At 39.3% G+C, this 23,751-nt stretch overlaps 1 protein-coding gene across 7 annotated transcripts in view; it reads left to right on the top strand.

Annotated features, from left to right (window-relative positions):
• The window catches only part of slc25a21 (solute carrier family 25 member 21), a 565,742-nt gene that overhangs the window by 475,503 nt on the left and 66,488 nt on the right, over positions 1-23,751 (top strand). For all 7 annotated transcript variants that reach the window (XM_072568920.1, XM_072568916.1, XM_072568915.1 and 4 more), the window contains one exon: positions 12,152-12,235. In XM_072568920.1, coding sequence (XP_072425021.1) covers positions 12,152-12,235 — 84 coding nt within the window. The remainder of the gene's footprint in view (positions 1-12,151; positions 12,236-23,751) is intronic.

Below are 23,751 nucleotides of genomic sequence, written 5' to 3'. Positions count from 1 at the left end.
TGATTTTTGTTACTGTAAAAACTTAAACAATTTCAAAACTAAATATAATCAACTCCACTTATATATGAATCAGGTTTGTTTATGTGCTGTTTGATGTGTTAACTATTATGAGAGTAAATAGCTGGATTGTACAGAATATCCTTTTATACACAAATCAAAGGTTTTTATAGGCTAAATATCAAAAAGGAGTAACTAGAGACAAGTTGCAATATTCATCTTCAGATTTTAAATGCAGTACAAATAAAATTAAAATCCTGGATATGATCAGAATTATGTGATCATTAGTTATTGAAATCTTGACCTATTTGTTAAAGTTTATTTTAAAGCTGCTTGCTTGAGCAGAAATTATGTAATTTTTGCAATATTAATTTCAATTCAAGTTAGCCCCTAAGGCCATAAGACATAGGAGCAGAATTAGGTCAATCAGCCCATCAAATCTGCTCTGCTATTGAATGAGATCAGGGCTTAAGTCAACATATTACTCTAAGAAACAATCTCCAGTGAGCTCTGGAAATTCATCTTCAACGTCAGCTTTGCCAATCTGAGTCAATATGCAAATTATGGAAATGATGTCTACTCACATGTCTACATTGTTTCCCAATTTATACTTTGTCTCACAGTGAGACAGCACTTTGAGGCGAGTCGATGAGTCCTACTGGCAACTTTATCCCTACTCACCCCTGCACTTATGCCTTTGTTTATGAATAAAGCCACCTCTCCACCTTTTCCTTATTGCCTATATTTTCAAATACTCTTGAAGATTCAGTTCTCACTCTTCGTCACCTTATAACTATGCAATATCTATCAAGTCATATTCATTTATTTCGATTTGCACTGTAAACCCTTCTATCTTATTACAAGTGCTGTGTGTATTCAGGTAACAAACCTTAAACTTTGAGATTTTACCATTATTATTTATTCTGCTTTTAATTCCTGTTGCATCTTTCTGGTTATATTTTCAGCCCCTTTCAGTCATGCTTTGATTATTTCTCACCTCTTCAACACCTTGTATCTCCACTTTGTTTTTTGATTTTTTAAAACTTCCCTTCAGTTGAATCTCCACCCACCCCCTAATTATTTTAAAGCGCAGTCTCCAATTGTTGTTATAGAATTCAACAGGACACTGGTCCCAGCATAGTTCAAATAAAACCTGTACCAAGGGAATAGTTCTCTCTTTTTCCAGTGGAGCCAATGCCTCATGAATTGGAATCCATTTCTCCCACTGTGCCATGCATTTACCCTCTAATCTTATTTACAAAATGTCAATTTTCACATGGTTCAGATCACCCTCTGCTTTTTCATTTCACCCTGATCGGCTCATATTCTCAAGGCAGAACCTCTTTTCTAGACCTGCCCTTGCTGTTGGTACTTTTACAACCACCCACAACTGGACCTTTTCACTCACACTCCAAGTTTTTCCAGCCCAGAAGAGATGCCCTTAACTTTAGCACTGAGGAGGTAACCTAACCGTCGGGACTCATTGTCTTTTCTGCAGAGAAATTTGACTGGTGCATCTTAGCTTTTATTTCAGGAAACTGGCTGAAATGTCATCTTTTTGTTTTATGAGTAGAGATAGAGAGTTTCTGAACTTTAAGTAGAGGGGAGGTAAGTTTGCTTTCTGGCTATTCTAATTTAGAGGCAAGAACTCAGCAAAGTTATTGTGGTTGCCCAAATGCTTTATGTTCTAGGGCTGTCTAATCTTCAGTGAGGATTCTTTTATAAGCAGTTACTAGTTTTATTTCTGCACTGTCATTTATTTCTGCACTGTCACCATGATACGAAATCGTATGAATACTGATGATCTGCTACTCCCAATACATAAGGATGAGACATGGGTGCTGAAGAATTTATTGAATTTTTCTTCCAACACATGATAGGTGCACATGCGTGCTACAATCAATGACACTTGTGTGCCTGGGATCGTTATCAATTATGATATGCTGTATGTTATGGAGCAAACCAAATCCCCTTTAAATTTATCAAGGCAATAGCCTACACCCTAACTTTTATCTGTTTAAAGGCAAGTGTAAGGTGTTATGTTGCATAGGTTAAACTATTCGGCTTGAAGCAGAACACACTTTATTCTTACCCTACTGTTAATGTACAAATAAAAGAAAGAAGAATTGGTATAACTTTGACTCTATTGGAAAACATAACAGAATGATACATCATTTAACTACTAAACAGCAATTGTTCTAATACAATGACATCTCATAAACGCATAGGCATAGACAGTAAAACAGATTGTTTCAAATGTGATTCTGGCAGCAGAGAGCACGAACCTAAGCTTTCAGCTGCAACAGAGAGGGATGTAGCACCTTCCACAACCAGCTTCAAAACCCCAACCCACTACTAAAAGCACTTATTCAGTGGGAGCCTGACTCCACCCTTCATACTGCTACTATTGTTCCAACTTATATTTTAAAAAACCCAAGGCCTCACAAGCAGTTTACTTTATTGGCTTGGAAGAGGCAGCTCATCACCTATGGTTCAAAATCTCTCTTCAAAAAAAGGACAAAATACACCTCTTGCATGTAGATTTTTCTTTGTGTGTCCTACTGCATGGGTATATAGCTCAGTAAGATGGATATTGACTACTATATACCATGAGGTATCTGCTATGAAACACGATGATGAGCATGTCCATTAAAGTTCTATCACATGCCTTTGGTGAAACTCTACCAATCAGCACCCCCTTCTCATGAAGTATAAATTATTGGTCACTTTGAGCTTCAGTATTTTTGCAATTCTGTCCTGATGATTACAAAATGCAAAGCTTTAACAACAAATCCTTATTCATCGTCATCCCTTTGGCCATGTCACCAGGAGTGATTTCATTATTTCCATCATGTCATTCACAGATAAGGCAAAAGTGAGGACTGCAGATGCTGAAGATCAGAGTCTAGATTAGAGTGATGATGGAAAAGCACAGCAGGTCAGGCAGCATCCGAGGAGCAGGAAAATCGATGTTTCAGGCAAAAGCCCTTCATCAGGAATGAAGGCAGGGAGATAAATGGGAGGGGAGTGGGGCTGGGGAGAAGTTAGCCAAGAGTACAATAGGTGGATGGAGGTGGGGATGAAGGTGATATGTCAGAGAGGAGGGTGGAGCAGATAGGTGGGAAGGAAGATCGGCAGGTAGGACAGGTCATGAGGATGGTGCTGAGCTGGAAGGTTGAAACTGGGTTAAGGTGGGAGGAGGGGAAATGAAGAAACGGGTGAAGTCTACATTGATGCTCTGGAGTGGAAGTGTTCCGAGGCAGAAGATGAGGCATTCTTCCTCCAGGCGTTGGGTAGTGAGGGAGTGGTGGTGGAGGAGGCCCAGGACCTACATGTCCTCGGCAGAGTGGGAGGGGGAGTTGAAATGTTGGGCCATGGGACGGTGGGGTTGATTGGTGCAGGTGTCCCGGAGATGTTCCCTGAAGTGCTCTGTGAGAAGGCGTCCAGTCTCCCCGATGTAATGGAGACCGCATTGGGAGCAACGGCTACAATAAATGACATTGGTGGAAGTGCAGGTGCAACTTTGATGGATGTGAAAGGCTCCTTTGGGGCATTGGATGGAGGTGGGGGCGGGGGGGGGGGGGGAGTGGTGTGGGTGCAGATTTTGCCATTCCTGTGGTGGCAGGGGAAGGTGCCAGGAGGGCAGGGTGAGTTGTTGGGGGGACATGGACCTGACCAGGTACTTACGCAGGGAATGGTCTTTGCAGAAATTAGAAAGGGGTGGGGAGGGAAATATATCCATGGTGGTAGGTCCGTTTGGAAGTGGCTGAAATATCGGCGGATGATGCAGTTTATATAAAGGTTGGTAGGGTGGAAGGTGAGGACCGGAGGTGCTGTCCTTGTTTTTAAGTTCCTGGACTAGGGGGAATAGGACAGTATCGAGGTAGGTGGAGATGAGTTCAGTGGGGCAGGAGCAGCCTGAGACAATGGGTCGGCCAGGGTGGTCAGGCTTGTAGATTTTGCTTGAAACGTCAATTTTTCTGCTCCTCGGATGCTGCCGGATCTGCTGTGCTTTTCCAGCACCACTCTAATCTAGACTCTAATCAATCAGACAAGTCTATCCTTGATATTATATACTTCCAGTCAGCCAATCCTCCGACCATACCAACACACTACCCCCCACATTATATATTTGAACCCTCTGCAACGGGGTGTCTCTTCATTCAGCAAGACTCAAGTTCTACACTATCAATGACTACTTAGAACTGCATTGCTTTTCCTGAACTGTTTCTGAGTCAAATCTTGGGACTCCCCTTCCTAGCATCACTGACTGCACCTATCCAAGGCAGACTACAACATTTCAAACATTTGACTGACCACTACCAACTTAAGAGACAAAAACAACCTACAAATGCTGCACCTTAGGACAATTTGGGAGAGAACAGAACATTTACATTTAAAACGAACAGAATTAAATAGATATTTAACATGGTTTTTGAATTGATTGTTAGAGGGATCGTGACTGTGTACTTGAAGGAGCTTGAGGTGGTCAGGAGAAGTTGGAATGTTTTGTCGGGGAAAATAATGTCTGGCTGTTTTATTGGAGTTCTTCAAAGGGGCAACATGCTTTGGATGAGTGTGTCCTCTAGAAATGTTATGCTTGGATTTCCAGAGGCATTTGGTGGGATGCCAAATGTTGTTGCAGAGCGTGGAATCATACTTTGTGCCATCTGTGTGTTGGTGTGATTGGAGGATTGTATGACTACCAGTAAGTAACATCAAGGATAGCCTTATCTATGATTAGTTTTATGGAAATAATGAGATCACCTTTAGTGACATGATTGAGGGAATGGTGATGAATAAGGATTTGGAATTTCTGTGTCTAGAGAGTTATAGGGAGGATAAACGGGCAGTGAAATCAGAGGAAAGGAAGCATGATCGATTGAGATGGCAATTGAAGTCATCTGCTCGGTGCAGAAGCTGAGGGAGGAAAGCAGTGAGTTAGCTGCTTTATCAAGTACATAAGTGAGAAGGATATTAGACTCATCTTGTATCATTTATCCACCTATTTCTATTCTCCTGCTTTTTTCCCGAAGCTTCACAAATAGTTTTCACTTGATGTTTTATAAAGCTCCTTTTGAATATTACCATTGAATATGCTCTCAACAATATTTCAGGCTGAGCCCTCCAAATTACAATATTGTTAAAGTTATTTCTTCATTTTGGTCTCTATATATCTTTTGTCGAAAAGTGTGGCACTTGAAAAGCACAAGAGGTCAGGCAGCATCTGAGGAACAGGGGAGTTGTCATTTTGGGTATAAGCTCTTCATCAGGACTGTGGGGGTGGAGGTAGTGGGGTGAAGGGGGCTGAGAGATAAATAGGGCGGTTGGGGTAGGGCTGGGGAGAAGGTGGCTGGGAAGATGAAAGATAGATGCAGGTGGGGGTGATTATGATAGAGCAGTGGGGAGGGTGGAGCAGTTGATGGGAAGGAAGATGGACAAGTAGGTCAAGAGGGCAATGTCGAGTTGGAGGGTTGGATCTGGGCTGAGGTGGGGGGAGAAGAGATCAGGAAACTAGTGAAGTCGATGTTGATGTTGTGTGGTTGAAGGGTCCCAAGGCAGAAGATGAGATGTTCTTCCTCCAGTCTTCAGGTGGCTTGGATTTGGCAATGGAGGCATCCCAGGACTTGCATGACCTTGGTGGAATGGGAGGGCGAGTTGAAGTGGTCAGCCACAAGGCAGTGGGGTTGTTTGGTGCATGTGTCTTAGAGATGTTCCATGAAACATTCCGCAAGTTGGCGTCCTGTCTCCCCAATGTAGAGGAGACCACAACAAGAGCAACAGACACAGTAGATGAGGTGTTTGGATGTGTAAGAAAATCTCTGTTGGATGTGAAAGGATCCTTTGGTACCTTGGATGGAGGTGAGGAGGGAGGTGTGGTTGCAAGTTTGACACCTCCTGTGGTGACAATAGAAGGTGCCAGGAGTGGAGGGTGTGCTGGTGGAAGATGTGGACGTCACGAGGGAGTCACAGAGGGAATGGCCTCTGCAGAACGCAGACAGGGGTGGGGAGGGAAATATATCTGTGGTGATGGAGTCTGATTGTAGGTGGCAGAAATGGCTAAGGATAATGGGGTCCAGGGAAGTGGAAGAGAAGCGCTGAAGGGCATTGTTGATCACTTGGGTGGGGAAATTGCAGTTCTTAAAATAGGAGGCCATCTGGGATGTTCTGGAGTGGAATTGCTCCTCCTTGGAACAGATATGGCAGTGGCAGAGGAAATGCAAGTAAGGGATTGCATTTTTATGGGGGGTTGGGAAGAGGTATAGTCAAAGCAGCTGTGGGAGTTGGTGGGTTTGGAAGAAATTTCCAGGTTGAGTCAGTTGGCGGAGATGGGGATGGAGAGGTCCAGGAAGGAGAGGGAGGTGTCCAAGATGGTTCAGCTGAACTTAAGGTCAGGGTGGAAGGTGTTAGTGAAGTTGATGAACTGTTCAACCTCCTATGGGAGGTGGCTCCGATACAGTCATCAATGTAGCAGAGGAAAAGGTGGAGAATGATGCCGGTGTAACTGCCGAAGATGGACTGTTCCACATACCCAACGAAGAGGCAGGCATATCTGGGCCCCATGTAGGTGCTCATGTTTACCCCTTTGCTCTGAGGGAAGTGGGAGTATTTGAAGGAGAATGTTTGAGGTTGAGGACCAGTACCACCAATTGAATGAGTGTGTTGGTGGAGAGGGACTGGTTGTGTCGGTGGGAGAGGAAGAATTGGCAGGCTTTAAGGCTTTTGCCATAGAGGATGGATGTATATAGGGACTGGATGTCCATGGTGAAGATTAGATGTTGGGGGCCAGGGAAACGAAAGCCATGGAGGAGATAGAGGGTGTGTGTAGTGTCCTGAATGCACGTGGGATGTTCCTGCACCAAGGGAGACAGGACAGTATGAAGGTATGAGGAGATAAGTTCAGTGGGGCACAAGCAGGCTGAGACAATAGTTCGGCCGGGCCAATCAGGTTTGTGTCCATTGCTTTCAATGTGGTCTCCTCTACATCAGGGAGGCAGGATGCCAGGTTGCAGAACATTTTAGGGAATGTCTCTGGGACACATGCACCAAACAACCCCACCATGCTGTGGCCGACCACTTCAACTGGCCCTCCCACTCTGCCAAGGACATGCAAGTCCTGGGCCTCCTCCACCGCCAAATCCTAGCCTCCCGACAACTAGAGGAAGAATGCTTCATCTTCTACCTTGGAACCTCTCAACTGCACAACATCAATATCAACATCACTAGTTTCCTAATCTTCCCTCCCCCCACCTCATCGCAGATCCAACCCTCCAACTCAGCACTGCCCTCTTGACCTGTCCTACCTTTCCATCTTCCTCCGCACCGACCTATCACAATCATCCCCCTGCACCTACCTATCGCCTTCCCAGCTTGCACCCACCCCCACCCCACCCCCCTATTTATCTCTCAGCCTCTTCCCCCTACCAACTTTCATGTTGAAGGGCTTATGCCCAAATCACAGACTCGACTGCTCCTCAGATGCTGCCTGACCTGCTGTGCTTCTCCAGCACCAGACTTTTGAACTTTGATCTCCAGCATTTGCAGTCCTCACTTTTTCCCTTCTTTTTATCTTTTGCCAATCGCCTTAAATCTGTTCTCTCTGGTACTGACTGTTCTGCCATTGAACAGATCCTCCTTAATTATTCTATCACAACTGTTCATGATTTTAAACATCCCTGTTAAATTTCCTCTTCTCTGTCCTAAGAAGGAAAAGCCACATTCTCTCCAGTCTCTGCATGTGATTGATGTCCCTCATCTCCGGCACCATTCTGGCAAATCTCTTCTGCACTCCACCTAAGACTTTACAATTCTTCATAAAGTGTGGTCCCACAACTGAACACACTGTCAATAATTGTTTGATTGTACAGTACTTAAAGCATTGCTGAAAAGAGGCATGATATCAGAATATTTTGTCACGCACTGAGCAGGATTGCAGTTCAAGAAAACCAACTTTAGAAAGGAAACAATAACTTATATAGCATGAGAAGAGAATGCTGTTTGCTTGTATTGTGGTTGGCATGGAGATGCAGCATGCCTTCTTAACTTGTTTACTTAATGACTAAAATTCAAACAAGGCAAGTCATGATAAGACAGACATCAGTACGGGGATACAACAAGGATTTCCTGTCTCTAAGCTCTGTCCTCAGTGAAAATGTACAATATTTGGACATATTCTTTTGCCGAAAAAGGACAGAATCCTTTGTGTAACTAAATGTACCTTACACCACAAGTATGTGAATCAAATTACAAGCACAACTGATAATCTGAAACTGATTTCTTGAATAATTCTTGGTGAGTTTAAATATTTAGTAAATGTTGCGAATGGTATAATCACATCTCATGTTGGACGCTGTGTTTGAATTTTGCATACAGGGACTGGATGAGCATGGTTGGCACATGCTTACTGTGACAGTCAAAGGGAGATGTTGTTTGATGTGACCTGCCAGTTATTGCGAACTATGGCATACATTCCTGGCATCAAACTAGCACAAATTTGTATGGTGGGCTGGACATCCTTTTAGCTTGATAGCAGCATCCTATTAGTGGCAAATATCACTTGTGTCTTTACTGCAAAGTTTCAGTGAAAGACAGTTAACTGTATCTTTTGCTCAAATTTTTGAGACATTTCCCTTTTCAGGGTAGTAGGCTTTCCAGGCATGAAAATGGCCCTTCTGTGAGTTTGTTCAATACACAGTGCAAATTCATGGAAGATTTGATCAGTATAGTCATTACACAGAATCGCACTATCTCAGTATCAGGTTTACATGTTGAGTACATGATTCCAAACATGAGGTGCCACTAAGGTTGATGCTGTAATGCATGGAACTGTAGGAGCCCCAAGGCATTTATTGACCAGGGCTCATAGGTTTGTGGTAGGTGGTAGTGAACAGATTTCTCAACCAGCACATCAAGGAAATTGATTTGACTGCTGCATTTCAAAGGTGAATCTGAGTGTAAGATGAAATCTGTTATGGTATGTCGGGAAATCCTTAGATGTAGCTGCATCGACATGTCAGATCATGCAATGGTTAGGAGGTTAGCGGTTATTCTGTTTAAAACACACTACTCATGGAAAGTGACAAAGATGTTAGTGAAAGCTAGGTCTAGAGGGGATTGCATGGTGACATGGTCTATTTGGGAATATATGGCATAACAGAAACTGGACTCAATTACCCAACACTTTACATTGTAATGTTGCTGCCATGCTTTTTTCATAGGGACTTTGAGCTATGATGTCAATGTGATATCTGTATCTCTTAAAGTTGTCCATGAACGTGCTGATGTTCCAAGTCCCATTGTTCAGTTTGATGAGTGGAAGATCTTTGTGCATTTTTTTCAATATGGGCTAATTCTTGCACAAGCCTTGCATATGGGCTCAACAGAGAATGGCCTTGGTCCAATGGCAAAGGCATTCCAAGACAACTGCAATCCAGGTTGTGAGACTTTAGCATCCCATGCATGAACATATTTCAGTGTGCATGTAACTTGTTGCTCGGAACAGATTGAAATTGAAAATCTGCAGAGTACTACAGATGATTTTGTAGACGATATGCAGAGCAATGTTAACTGAATGCTAAAATCACTATGTATCAACTCAAATTGCATAAACTAGCCTGTTAAGTTTGTTGCAGTTAACTAAACATCTACATTTTGGTGAGGAGGAGGTTTTGGCTATTTCTTTTGTGTTGGCAGTTAAATGAGCTACTCTGAATCTTATATACATTCTGCATCTCAGTAAGGCTTGTTGATGATTAATTGTATACATGAGGAATGAGGAAGTTTGGTAGCAGAAACCATAATACATAAACAGTTCATGTGAGAAATAAATAATTTATAAAGTGAACAGAAGATTTATACTTCTCAATGCAATTGTTAATCCTTTTTGAACGTGAGATATTTAATAAATAGATATTTGTTTAGATAGGAAACTGAGTGACATGCTAGTGAACAAATTTTGAACCAGACAACATATTTCTGCAATTAATCTTACTCATGTTTAATTTGTTTGTCATTGAAAGTATTTCACTAATTATTGGATGATTTGAAGCTTTGAGTACAATTGTCAAAGGAACCTTTTACAACATGCAAAATGATAAATCTTCAGGAACCAACAGATTCCCCTGTGGGTTCTGTAAACAATTTTGGTCAGCCTTAGTTCACTATTTATGGAGTTAATTAGACTCTTCAAAAAATGGCTCCTTTCCAACCACAGTAAAAGTAGTACTTGTCTGCAGTATTTATAAAAACAAACCTTTTGGATTATGGTTTCTATTGACCAATGCCATACTAGGGAAACAGATTAATTTCAACTTTTCCATACTTTGAAAGGAATCAGTTGAAGAACTAAGTACCAAATGTAATAATGATCATGCGGAAATTAAGTAAATATATGCAATTTTGACAGCTGTGCTGGTGTCAAAATACTCTTCTCCTAGTGGTGTGAATTTGAAATATTCTGGAAAATTAACTGTCCTTTACAGTAACTGGCTCAAATCAATCCTGACCCCTTTCACCAATCTATTCACCCTATTCATCAAAAGAACCTTTTTACCCTCCCCATTATTTATAGGAACTAAGCATTCTTTGTTTTAACCCTGCTTTATTCACTATTTTAAAGAATTGCTTTCAACTATTGCTAAATTGAAAGATTTTAAGAATGGATCAAAGTTGTGGTGTTAAAATTGACTTGGTTTATTTTTTTCAATCATGTCATTTTATTTTCTCTATACTGGCATTTAAAACACAAACATGCAAATTCAAGCTGCCTAGTTTGTTTGCATTTTCATTCAATATATACTGAACTTGGTCTGAAATGTAATTCATTAATGTATTGATTTATGATTTGATTCAGGTTGAAGGCAAATAATGAAGTATCACTTTTCAGTTGACAAATCTGAAAAATGCAAATTGTTTTCATTTTTGCAGGTACTCCTTCCACAAAAGCATTCTGTATTTTGTTTTACAATCAGTTCTCTTTGATCTATAAGATTTGTTTCTAAATGTTGCCTATTAATGGTAGAGTCTTGTAAATGTCTAAGTGATGTGGGCAATGTTGAGATTTGGGGCAGAATTGGACAAAGAGTCTGGTGAGGCCTAGTTCAAAATTTGAAACATCTCACATCGTCTTATAATTTTTTTGACAAGCAGCATGGCAAGTTCCTCGCCAGTCAATAGTGAATTGCGAATTAAGGAACTTATAGCATGACAAACACCTATTAGTGGTCCAGCTCACCTCACTAATGCTCAGCTTCCTGTCATACCTAGCCAAAAAAGCGAGACATCAAGCAATCTCGACATGGAAATCAGAGTGGGTACCTGGTGACTCCAGCTTCCACTCACTCCAAAGGATCTCTATATTGGACACCATGATCTCAGTGCATGTCCCTTGTTATTCTCTGTCCATGGAGGCTGGTATCAGCCAAGCAGCAGCCACAGTACATCATTCCACATCTCGACTCAGTTATAGTGTGAAAAATGCTGTGTGAACTTTACAACTAGCAATCCTTGGTGCCAACTACCGCTAGCCAATTGACTTAAGTCCAAAAATGTATTTCATGAGTTAACTCCTCCTCCTGAATTGGAGACGATGGGAATACTGAGTTGTGATACGTATTCATTGACCAGTTACAGAACTTTTTGTGACATTAAACAAAATACTTGTTCTTTAAAAAATCTAGAATTTTAATGCATTTTATAATCTAAATCAAACAAGGATAAACATTTTCATTTATGATTACTGGATTCCGTAAGCCATTTTTAGAAATTAAAAGAATAATATCTCAATTCTCCATGCCTAGATTTATACAGTCATGATTTTGTTTATCTGGAGAGCAAACAATAGGATGTTTATTTGCTGCTACACAGTACCTATGCAAATACATTTTGCTTGTATTAGATACTGACTCCATGCCAACATAACCCACCACTTAGCACCTTCTTGTCATACTGTTTAAATTGGTATTTTCTTTATGAATTGATTTTTTTCGGTCTAGATGAGTACATATCAATGAACTTCAACTTCATGTTTGTCTTTGGAAATACATTTTTGCCTGGCATGCTTTAGCTATTTTATGGCAACAATGAATGGAGATAGCTTGTACTTAACTCATTTTTTTAGCTGGATTTACTAAAATTCATTTTCTTTTATTCCTAGGTTCCAAATTCAAAGAGGGCAAGCTGATGCCACCAGTTACAGGAGTCTTGGCCACTGCTTTAAAACAATGTTTCATCAGGAAGGGTACAGCATTTGATTCTAATTTTTTTTTAGATTAGACTACTTACAGTGTGGAAACAGGCCCTTCGGCCCAACAAGTCCACACCGCCCCGCCGAAGCACAACCCACCCATACCCCTACATCTACCCCTTACCTAACACTACGGGCAATTTAGCATGGCCAATTCACCTGACCTGCACATCTTTGGACTGTGGGAGGAAACCAGACCACCCGGAGGAAACCCACGCAGACACGGGGAGAATGTGCAAACTCCACACAGTCAGTCGCCTGAGGCGGGAATTGAATCCAGGTCTCTGGCGCTGTGAGGCAGCAGTGCTAACCACTGTGCCACCGTGCTGCCCAGTAATTATTCAAGAGGTTGATTTGTGACTATGAAACTTTTGAAGATTGAGGGCATGTGATCTGAAAGAAGTTTATAAATAAACCAAGAGCAATTGAAAAATGTTAAAAAGTTATTCCAATCTTAATTTTCTTGTATAATGCCAAGCCTCCAAAACATGTATTTTGCCATGTAATTTATATTAATACAAGGGGATCAGTTAGCTCAGCTGGCTGGATGAGTGTTCTGAGATGCAGAGTGATACCAACAGCGTGGATTCAATTCCTGCACCAGTTATGGCTATCATGAAAGATTCTCCTTCTCAAATCCATCCCTTGCTTAAGGTGTGGTTACCCTCAGGTTAAACCACCACCAATCATCTCTCTCTAATGAGAGAGCAGCTCTATGGTCTAGCTGGACTATGAAAACTTTGTTAAAACAAAAAGGCAAAAAAAAGAGTTGCATTTATAGATCTCTTCATGATCACTGCTGAAGGCACTCCACAACCAAAAAAGTATGTTTTGAAATGCAGTCACTTTTGCAATGTAGGAAAGACAAAACTCATTTGTGCTCAGCAAATGCACATCTTATAACAATGTGATAGTGACCAGATAATCTGATTGGTATAATAATGATTGAGAAAAATATTTGTCAGGACACTTGGGGATAACTCACCAGAACTACTTCAGAATAGTGCAATGGAAGTTTTACTGCTCATCTCATAATCACCCATATATTAGAGCATAAATTTGAATAATTCTGGAAAGGATGTTTACGCAAAGTAAGTGACTGGGTAGATGTCAAAACTATGAGGAATTTGTGAGAAAATGGAAAGATTTTCAGGCATCAATTACAATGTAATTAGACACTAGAGAGGCGGATAGCCCTAGGTGTAATTTTGGTGATATATCATAATATCAATCCATTTTAAAGTACATGATTTTGCACACATTCATGTGAAAACTTTGGAGATGCTCAAGACAAGACCAAATGATTTGCTAGGGGGGCACAACTATAGATTGCGACATGGACAACCAGATCTGCATGTGAAATGGCCAAGGTGAGTTTCATCATTGATGGTTCGGTGTAAATTTTAAAGGTGATAATAACTTGACAATTAATCTTAGCTTCTATAACCTTAAGTCTTGCTAAAAGGATAACAGGACCATCTGGTGTGATATTGTGAGTGAGGCAAACTTTCATGTTATAGGAATGTTTGATCTGGAGTAAGATAAATTGTTATGATAACATAACACAGGTCAGGAAAAGTTTGAAGACGCATACCTTGAGAGTAAAGGGGTGTACAATTAGAACTGGCAGTCTGATTTGAGTTCATGAAACAAAGAATGCGATAGATTTGACAGGATCTTATTTATGTTAAATTAGCAGGACAGAATGGACCACTCAAAAATGCATTTTAGCAGGACAATTGGAATCAAATTTCGAGAAGGGAAGCTGCAAAATACTCTGATTACTTCAAGTTCAATGAAAAACACTAAGGACAATTCACAGATATAAAGGAGATAACTTTAACAAAGGAATTCAAGGAGTGGCTGCTGGTGGGTCAGGAAAATAGCAGTTTAATTCATTTCAAGAATAGTTGTGTTTGGCATTCCATTGATTACTATGCGAGCAGGTATCATATTCATTTCGGCAGTTTATGTGACCCAAATTCTGTCTTAAATTGTGATTGTAGAATTGTAGAAAAATATAATCTTTGTACTTCTGTAATTTACACACTGGAACTTCAAGTTCTGTAGACTATTAGCCTACAATTAATGCAAATTAATTAGAACAACTATTTAAACAACACAAGCTGCCCATTGCATATTGCATGTACTGTGTAGCTGATGAAGACTAAAAACTCATGTGGCCCAAATTTCAGAGATTAGTTGATCATTGATGTGCATTGATCATTCAATGAAAATCAATGTGCTTAAAATTGCTGCATTTATTGGTCTCAGTCCAAATGCTGCCTGACCTGCCAACTGAGACGAGAAGATGTAGATCATATCTTGTCAAGTAGAGCCATTTGATTCTGTGGGAGAAAACCACTATGGACACTGAGAATCTAAAGTAAGAACAGAAGATACTGCAAATATTCAGTCAGTCTGGCAGCATCTGTACAGAGAGAGGAACAGAGCTAATTGGGCAGGATTCTCTCAAACTGTTCGATGTGATTCATGTTTGATGGATTGGGAAAAAACATCAAATTGGCATCAGGAGGCAATTATAACATGATCCTATCTCTTCTGGCTATTGACAGAGTAGCTTTTGAAGTTGTCTAGAAGTCAGTTATGATGTCCATTAATCTTGAAATCTGGATTTCCCAGCTATGGGACCCATTCCCCGATATATTGGCAATCCTTCACAGCCAGCAAATTGATAGGACATTAGAAGGTCATTTTAAGTGAAACCATGAAAAAAAAACTATGAAGGTATTGAGCAGCAAAATTGAGGAACTTCAGTCATGGCATTCAAAAAACTGTTGTTCCAAATGTTTTCTCTGGTCAGATAATTGTCAATGTCTTGGAAAGCACTTCAGCTGTCTGGTACTTATTTGCCTTCTGCAGCCAAATGTCACTGCAGCATGGGAACAGCTTTTGCCTTTCCACTGAGGGTCAAAAACAGAGTTACAAGACCACAACTGCTCCAGCAGCAGTCGTAAGACCACCAGCTACTTTCTTCTCAGCCTATCCATAGGACAGAGGTGATGAACACTGAGATTGAGTTCGAAGGAGGTAGCATCCTCAACACAGGGTCTGGCGCTGCAAGATGTGTAGTCCTGTGGAGTGTTGAGCTAGTCAGAATGAGTGGCTTGCCATCCAAAAGTATCACGACCTTCTGAAATCCTGGATTCTCTAGGTGTTCTGTCTCCAGGTTGGAAAGATTACACTCTTGTTGATGATTTCTCTCGCCACTTCAACATGCCTGCTTGGTTGGAGCGGTTGTCCTCTTCCTTCAGTAGCTTCTCAAATTCCACAACAGGATCTCCAAGTAAGAGTGAGACACTAAGTGGTTCAGCCTTTCCAGGTCTCCCTTCCTTTCTTGCATTTCGTACTGCCTGAGAAATCCACCTACTTGTTAGGTTTGCTGAATCATTGTGTGGGTCCTTTAATTAGAAATCATTCTTTTAACAGAATGAGCATGTCAACATGCCATGAAGTTGTGGATGAATAGTGAATCCAGTCTACTAAACTGAAAGAAGTACAGGCGTGAGTAAATCACAGTTGTACATGGAAAATATGTGGGGGCCTTAGGCACTGACAAGGGAAGATGTCCAAGAGCAGATGTTTCAACTCCTGTGTTTGCATAGTAAGGTGCCAAAGGAAGGAGATTGGATTGGGGTGATTGAGGAGTGGACTAGAGTACTGCGGAGGGAAAGGTTTCTTTTGATGATACATAGCTTTTTTCCTCTCTTTTTCCTTATATCATTACTTTGCCATTTAGTCTCTACTGCCTTCTGTTCCATCATATAACTTGCCTTTTATTCTTTACTGTCTGACTGGCCTTTTCCTGTCTCACCTTTGAACTGTTGAATCCCCACATATTCCCAGTTCTGATGAAGGTTTACTGACTTGAAATGTTAATTTTTTTCTCTCTCTTTAATTTCTTCTTTACGCTAACTTTAACTGAACTGTATAGGAGAAGGCACTACCTGCACCTGAATTCAAGCATAGACAAAACTGTTTCCCTAAAGTTAGACAGTTAAATTGAGGCTAAATAGGTGAAGAAGTGAACAGGCGATCTCTGTATTGCACCATGAAAGTGTGAGACAAATACTTGCCTTGAACTTGACTCCACTTGCCTCAAGTCAAGTCAGGCCCTGCACCATGATTTGTATTGCCAATTTAAATTCACTGGGACCTAAAAGTTCTTTTTACTGACATCTAAGTAGATGTTCACCGTGACACTCTTATCACAAATGTTTTAAATCAAGCCAAGATAAAGTAATAGATAAAGCATCCATTCTGAGCCAGCATGTAGGAATATTCTACATACATCATGTCCAACATTAAATTCTGTACTGTTAATCCAATTATGCTTTATTGGACTTGCAGTAGATTTGTCTTGTGAAGATGTCTTTGATTTTTGGAGCTATAATTATACCTATATCCAGTTTCATTTGAGTATCCACTTGAATTAGAATTATCTACATAGTTGGGTTTTACCATTGGCTTTTAAATGTTCAACAAATTATATTATTAACTAATAACCAATCTTTAATTCATTCATTTTAATTACTAATTTTGGAAAGTAATATCTCTGAATTCTCTTGTTCTATACATTTAATGATCTTGCAAAATGTTAAAGGATATTGACATCCTATATTTATTTTTTCCGTCTCCCATTTCTCATTAATTCCATCTTCTGGGAAAATGTATAAGATACCAGCTGAGATTTCTTTTCAGTGATATATGTGCAATGGTTAATTCTTGTCCTTCAACTGAAAAGCTTGATCATTCTTTGGCAAAATGTGGATAATGTAGTTTAACATTGCATTAACAGAGCATTTATATGGTGCTCTTCTTTTTGCTCATCATTTGAATGTTCACTTATAATGGACGTGCTATAGGCAGATTTGCAGTTTACAGGTTGACCACACTAACACTAGAAAATAAAAGAAAACATTCTGTCTGCATTTAATTCATAAAAAGGCACTGAGTTATCTGTTAAGAAAATGCTACGTTACTCAATCACCTTACTGCCAACACTGTTTAGATGAGGAATTAATTATTCTTAACTCTCTAAATCCATCCATTTAATACATTTTTCTATTTCATTGATAGTAAAATCTTATGTATTCTAGTCTTGATAAGTGGTGCTTGTATACTATAGTTACTTTGTAGATGATAAATGGTGATTAGATACTGTAGTAAGTTTGTAGACAGCAAAAGTGAACCCACTGGGGATACATTTGTTTATTGAGAGCTGACAGTTTTATAGTCTGCATAAACTTGTTCTTGTGCTAGTACTAGGAGCAAAGATGATTGTGTGCATGTGGCAATATAAGGGTGATTAGTGGGTTATTTTATTATCTCTGTAGGACAGTATCTTACTGGCATCTATAAACTTAAATAACTGCGTTTAAGATCAATTATTTTTGTAAATAGTTGTTTTTCGAATTAAATAACTGTATAAGAAAAGGTAATTGACAAGACAGTTCTGACTGACTTCTGAACCTTTACCTTTTAGCTAGATTGTTATACTCTCAAGCTGTCAGGTGGGGGTGGGGGAAACTACTAAATTGAACTTTACAGACATTCGTGGAAGTAGAGTAAGCAGCTTTGTAATGCATTTATTTTCTTGCATTTTGGAAGTATTTATTTTCTTTTCATTGTGGTGTCTAATATGCAGAAGCCCAAAACCATGTTTACAAGTCTCTAAATCAAGCTAGCTGGAAATCTGCACTCAATGGGTTTTATTTTTCCAAAACAGAGTTTGCACTCAGCTGAGGTGGAGGTTAACAGAGTCAAAGATTAAGAACTCCCAGGTGTGCAGAGGAGCATTACTGAAGCTAAATAAGCTAAAACTGGCAGAGCCGCACTGCTGGAGCTAAACCGCTAAACCTGCACGGTTCACACATGGAATTGACTGCTTAACCAGTGGTTCCTGTTCACAAAAGTTGCTGAGATGACTCTCTTCATGCCCAATTTCCTGACCTTTCCCATGACTTAATTCCCTACTGATCAATAATCTATCTATCCAGCCTTAAATATATGTAAGGACTCTGCCTGGAACTCTCTGGCAAAGAATTTCAAAGACTCTGAAATATCTGAGCGAAGAAGTGCCTCCTAATCACAGTCTGGGAGTGGAAATATCCTCCTAGTTTTACCCTGTCAAGTTCATTAAGAATCCTATATATTTCAATGTGATCACCCCTCATTCTTCTAAATTCCAATGAGCGGTGTTTAAACTTTACTCATAAGACAATCCCTCCATACCAGAGATCATTCTATGGACTTTCTCTGAACTGCCTCCAATAAAATAATATATTTTCTTAAATAAAGGGACCAAAGCTGTTCAAAACACTCCAGATATGGCCTCACTAACACCTTGTACTGTTGCAGTATGACGTTCCTACTCTTTTCCTCCAAACCACTTGAAATAAGGGCCAGCATTCCATTTCCCTTCCTGATGACCTTCTTCACTTAAGTTAATATTTCCATTGAATAAAAAACTTTCATCAACTGGAAATGAAAAGCTTTAGCAAGAACAGCTTTTTTTCTCTGAACTCTAAACAAAGCTGCTACTGAGCTCAGAATGGATGATATTGTGTCCTTTCACCCAGCAACCAGGGATTGCCTTCGAAACCTATACTTTTCAACATTTTTCTGAGGAATATTGAAAATTTGCTTTTAAGTTGCAGGTCTTATTGACTTCTGCATGAGATTGGGTGTAATTAATTGTTACTTAGGCAACAGTGAATAAAAAAAAGAAAGTATCAGTTTTTCACATTAGTAGCATTGCTGATCTTGTGATGAAACAGTTCCTACGCCTGGGCCAGATGGTCCAGGATCAAGTCTCATTGTAGTGTGGCAGAATCTGTGGAATAATTGAAATAGATGATGTTACAAATTGTGTTTTGATTGGCTATTTTACATTTTAAAATTAATAGAAAGCTAATCACAGAAAAGTATAAAGAACACCATATTTTACAAAACCTATAATGCAGAGTTTGCAGATTAAGTTATCATTCTTGGTCATGTATCTTGTTTTACATTCATGTTTTTTAATATGGTCATTCACTTTTCTCAATAACTGTATAGTTTTATTTTGCCTAGCCATTGTGGCTTGTGCAAAGCATTAAAGTGCTTACCTTATGTTGTTCTCAGGAGAGTGATCAGCTTTCAGTTAGCTGCTGAGTGTGACGAGTCAATGTTCAGGAAGCCAATTACAGTTCAACATACCATTGGTTGACCTGAAATTTGAAGTATGTCTCCTTTAAATTGATTTATGGGATATCTTATGCTCTGAAGTTTTAATAGTATCACAGATCAACCCTCCCCCACCTCTCTTCACTCAGTTAGAAGTTCATGTTTGTATCATTAGGCTAAATTAAACTCTGATGTTTAGAAGCATATTGTAATTCCACACAGAGAATTTCAATCACAGGGAGCAATAATAGATAATAAAAGTTTTCTCAAAGATTTATTCATCATCTCAAAAATTTTAAAATGACCGTAGGTGATTTAATCTCAGCATCATCTGTCAGAAAGTACTTGATATGAAGAGTCATAGATACAAAATAATAGCAGGGCTTATATGATTATTTCTCCATGAATAAAGGCAATCATTATAAAATTTAATTCTGGAGCAAAATATGTAGTTTTATTTTTATTTTCTTATGTGATTACAGATCTATATAACCCAGTGAAATTATTAAATTTTTATCAGTACAATAAGATATTTATGCGGGACAGCAGGGATGCACAGTTTTTTTTTGGTTCATCAGTTTTGGACATCAAATACTCCCAGATTCGATTTATTGTGCATGGGATTGTAAACTGATTCACCCAGCTTCATAATAATTTTCATTTCTAACACCAACCATCCTTATGGTATCTGCTAATGAGGCTTCCAGCTTATCTTAAATTGCCTTGGATTTATGAGCACTATACACACCCTGAAATCAATCTCAAATTCAGTGAATGATTTGTGAACCAATATGAAACATATAGTTATTTATGCTGGTTATTTAGAAGTGACCCATAAATCTGGTCAACATTTTTATATACACAAGCTGATTTCACTTAAGAGGAAGACAATTGAAACAAGAGCAAAGAAAACCTACAGAGAGAATGATGGAAACAAAAAACGTACTGGTCCATATTTTGCAAGGAGTGACATCTTGTGCATTCCAGCCTTTCTTTTGTATGAAAGAAGGGAGCTCTGCATTTGAGAGGAGATTTTGATCAGGACTTCTGATAGTGTGAGTGTGTGAGGCAAGTGTGGGGTCAGTTCAATAGTTATTTGCGAGTTTGACTGTTTATTTAACTGACTAACATTTCCTGAGTAGCTTGCTTACCTTTACCTAATCCAATCAGAACCCTCCTAAGTCTCTACCATGGAGTAGCGACTGTCTGACCAGTGGGAAATATGGGCCAATAAAAAGAAAGTTAGAGTATGGAAATTATTTATGGCAGCATTAATGAACCAATACTAACTGTATTTCTGTAATATTTTTGTATGTTCAATTTTAGTGCAGTTGCTCCTACTTTAATTATGTAAATAATTCCACTAAAGTTAAGGGCAGTAAAATATCATACAGGTATATGAACACTTCTTCCACTGGACCAGCTGCAAAAAAAAAGGTATGTAAAGAGATTGAAAACAAAGACAACAGGAAGAGAAATTCGACTTGCCCCAGGATATTATATATTCAAAAGCCTTATATCAAAATTTGTTATAATCCTGGTTTGTGCTCAGTTCTAATGAAGTCAATGGAACTACTAGGCATGGATTACAACAGGTTGTCTAATTCTCATTAGTCTTGAGCTACATGAATTTCCACACCAGTGAATAAATGTGTAGAGGAAGGAGAGAATGAGATACCAGAAATGAAAGGTTTTTTTTCTAATTTGTTCATGGGATGAGGGCTTGCTAACTAGGTCAGCATTTATTGCTCATCCCTAATTGCCAAGAGGACAGTTAAGAATCAACTATGTTGTTGTGGATCTGGAGTCTCATGTAGGCCAGACTGAGGAAAGACAGCAGGTTTCTTTTCCTTAACGACATTAGTGAACCAGATGGGTTTTTATGACAATCAGCAATTGTTGCATGGTTGCCATTGACTAACTTCTTACTCAAGATTTTTATTGAAATGAAATGTGCCATTGTCAGACCTGCCTGTCTACTTTAGATTCCAGTATCTACAAGTTTTTTTCATCTCTAACCATTGTCAGGTTCAAGCCCGTCGCCACAGCATATTGATTTGGTATTCTATATTTTTTGTCCAATGACATAACCACTCCCCATTATAACTGATTATTCAAAAAGAGTGAAGGATGTGACAACATGACTCAGAAGCAAAGTAAATGAGTTGATGTATATTTTTTGTATCTGGAATCCAGACAAGATATTGCATTTTGTACTCTTAAAAATGAAATGACAACTTGTATGCAAATGTAGAAATAACTTATTTAAGATGCATATATGAAGATGAACTCACACATGGTGCTGTTTCATTCATTTCAAATGTTAATGTAACACTTTAATAGTGTGTGTATGCAGAGTGTATATGCTTATATATTTAAAAGTAGGGAAGTCAAAACTGTTTAGGCTAATCTAAAAATATTAGATGGCATGGTGGTTCAGTGGTTAGCATTGTTGCCTCACATTTCCAGGGACCTGTGTTCAATTCCAGCCTGAGGTGACTGTCTCTGTCTGTGCGGGTTTCCTCTGGGTCCTCTGGCTTCTTTCCACAGTCCAACGATATGCAGGTTAACTGGATTGGCCATGCTAAGTTGCCCATAGTGTCCAGTGATGTGCAGGCTAGGTGGGCTAGCCATGGTAAATTGTGGGTGATTTGGATAGGATTGGGGTGGGGTGGTGGTGTCTGGGTAGGATGCTCTTCAGAGAGTCAGTATGGACTTGGTGGGCCAAATGGCCTGCTTCCACACTGTAGGGATTCTATGATCTCCAAAAAGAGAGAAATCAGCAGCATTACCATTGCTGAATTCCCCATTATCAACGTTGCTGGAGATTATCCATTTCTATCACGTGGACTGTACCAGCCTCATAAGTATTGTATCTATAAGAGCAGATCACCTAACTCCAGTCTCCTCCAAGCCTGTCCACCATCTACAAAGCATAATTTAGCAGTGTGATGAAATACTATCCAGTTGTCTGAACGAGTTTGGCTCCAAATATTTGAAATACGACACCATCCAGGACAAAGTAACTGGTTTGATTGACACCCTATCCACCACATTCACTTTGTCCATCGTTAGCCCACAGTGACAGCAATGAAGACTTCAATAAGACTCACTCCAGCAACTCATCAATCCTTCTTTGACAATACCACCTAGAAAAACAAGAGCAAATGACATTACCCACCATCCTTATTTGGAACAATATCGCTATTCCTTCACTGTTGTATAAAAATCATGATGCTTCCTTGCAATAAGTGTACCTTCACCAAAGTATAGTGATTCAAGAATTCAGCTAATCACTTATCCAATTGCTTCATAATTTTTTATCTTTGATAGTAGATCTACTACTTTAACTCTTAGATACTTAGATGATTTTCGTTGCTATGGCTATGTCTAAAGCAGATAAATATAAAATTGTAATTGCTTCAAGGACAATTAAGTCAAAGATTTCAAAATGCTTTTGAATTTTTCTTTTGAACTGTTGCCTTAGATTGTAGTCACTCACAAATTTGAAAAACCAGAAAATCTACAAGGTGGCTTAATGAAGATCCATTAAAAATTTTGCAGAGGTTCACTTGGTTAAAGTTCAGATAGAAGTTCTGGAATTTAGCAGGCTGGTATGTTCATAGACAATATGCCTGTCCGTCCATTGAAACAATTAAAAAATTTCACCAAGTTTCCTGGGACAGGTAAAGATGGAATCCCACTTAGGAAGAAACACACAGTTACATCTTCGTGACACCAGATCACAATGTCAGGCTGAATCTGTGATGAGCATCACATCTGTCTCTTGTCAGTCAGAAAGCCAATGCTCACCAGTCTGCAAAATCTTCACCAATCAAATCAGAGTCACAAAGAAGGCTTGGGGGATTATAATCTTCAAAATTTGGAGCCCTACCAATGTTACTTCTCACTTATGTCTATCATGATTGTCAGGCTTGTCTGAAGTATGGCCTGTGAACTGTGGATTCATGTAGCTTGTTTTTTTGTGTGTGTGTTTCAACTGAAAAACAACCAGCAGTACAACTTTAGTTTTAAATAAGAACAAAGATTAGTTTATGATACAACCATGACTGAAAATTACTAAGTAAGAAATAATGCAGTCATTACATAAAATACTGTACAAAGAGAAAATGTAAATATGGATAACATGTGAAAGAAGAATCAATCCATTATTGTTGCAGGCCTGTTGCAAGAGATTCTCTTTCCAAAGGTAAAAGAAAAGTTCAAAGCTTAGAATCAGAATTCAGCAGATACAATAGTTGGAAGTTGGTTATGCAGAGGATTTAAGAGATTTGTTGCGTATCCCGAAGTCCGCCTTAGAG

Source organism: Chiloscyllium punctatum, chromosome 4, assembly GCF_047496795.1.
Source record: "Chiloscyllium punctatum isolate Juve2018m chromosome 4, sChiPun1.3, whole genome shotgun sequence".
Lineage (NCBI taxonomy): Eukaryota > Metazoa > Chordata > Chondrichthyes > Orectolobiformes > Hemiscylliidae > Chiloscyllium > Chiloscyllium punctatum.
Note: the sequence above shows the minus strand (reverse complement) of the source record. Positions and strands in the feature narration are given on the sequence as shown.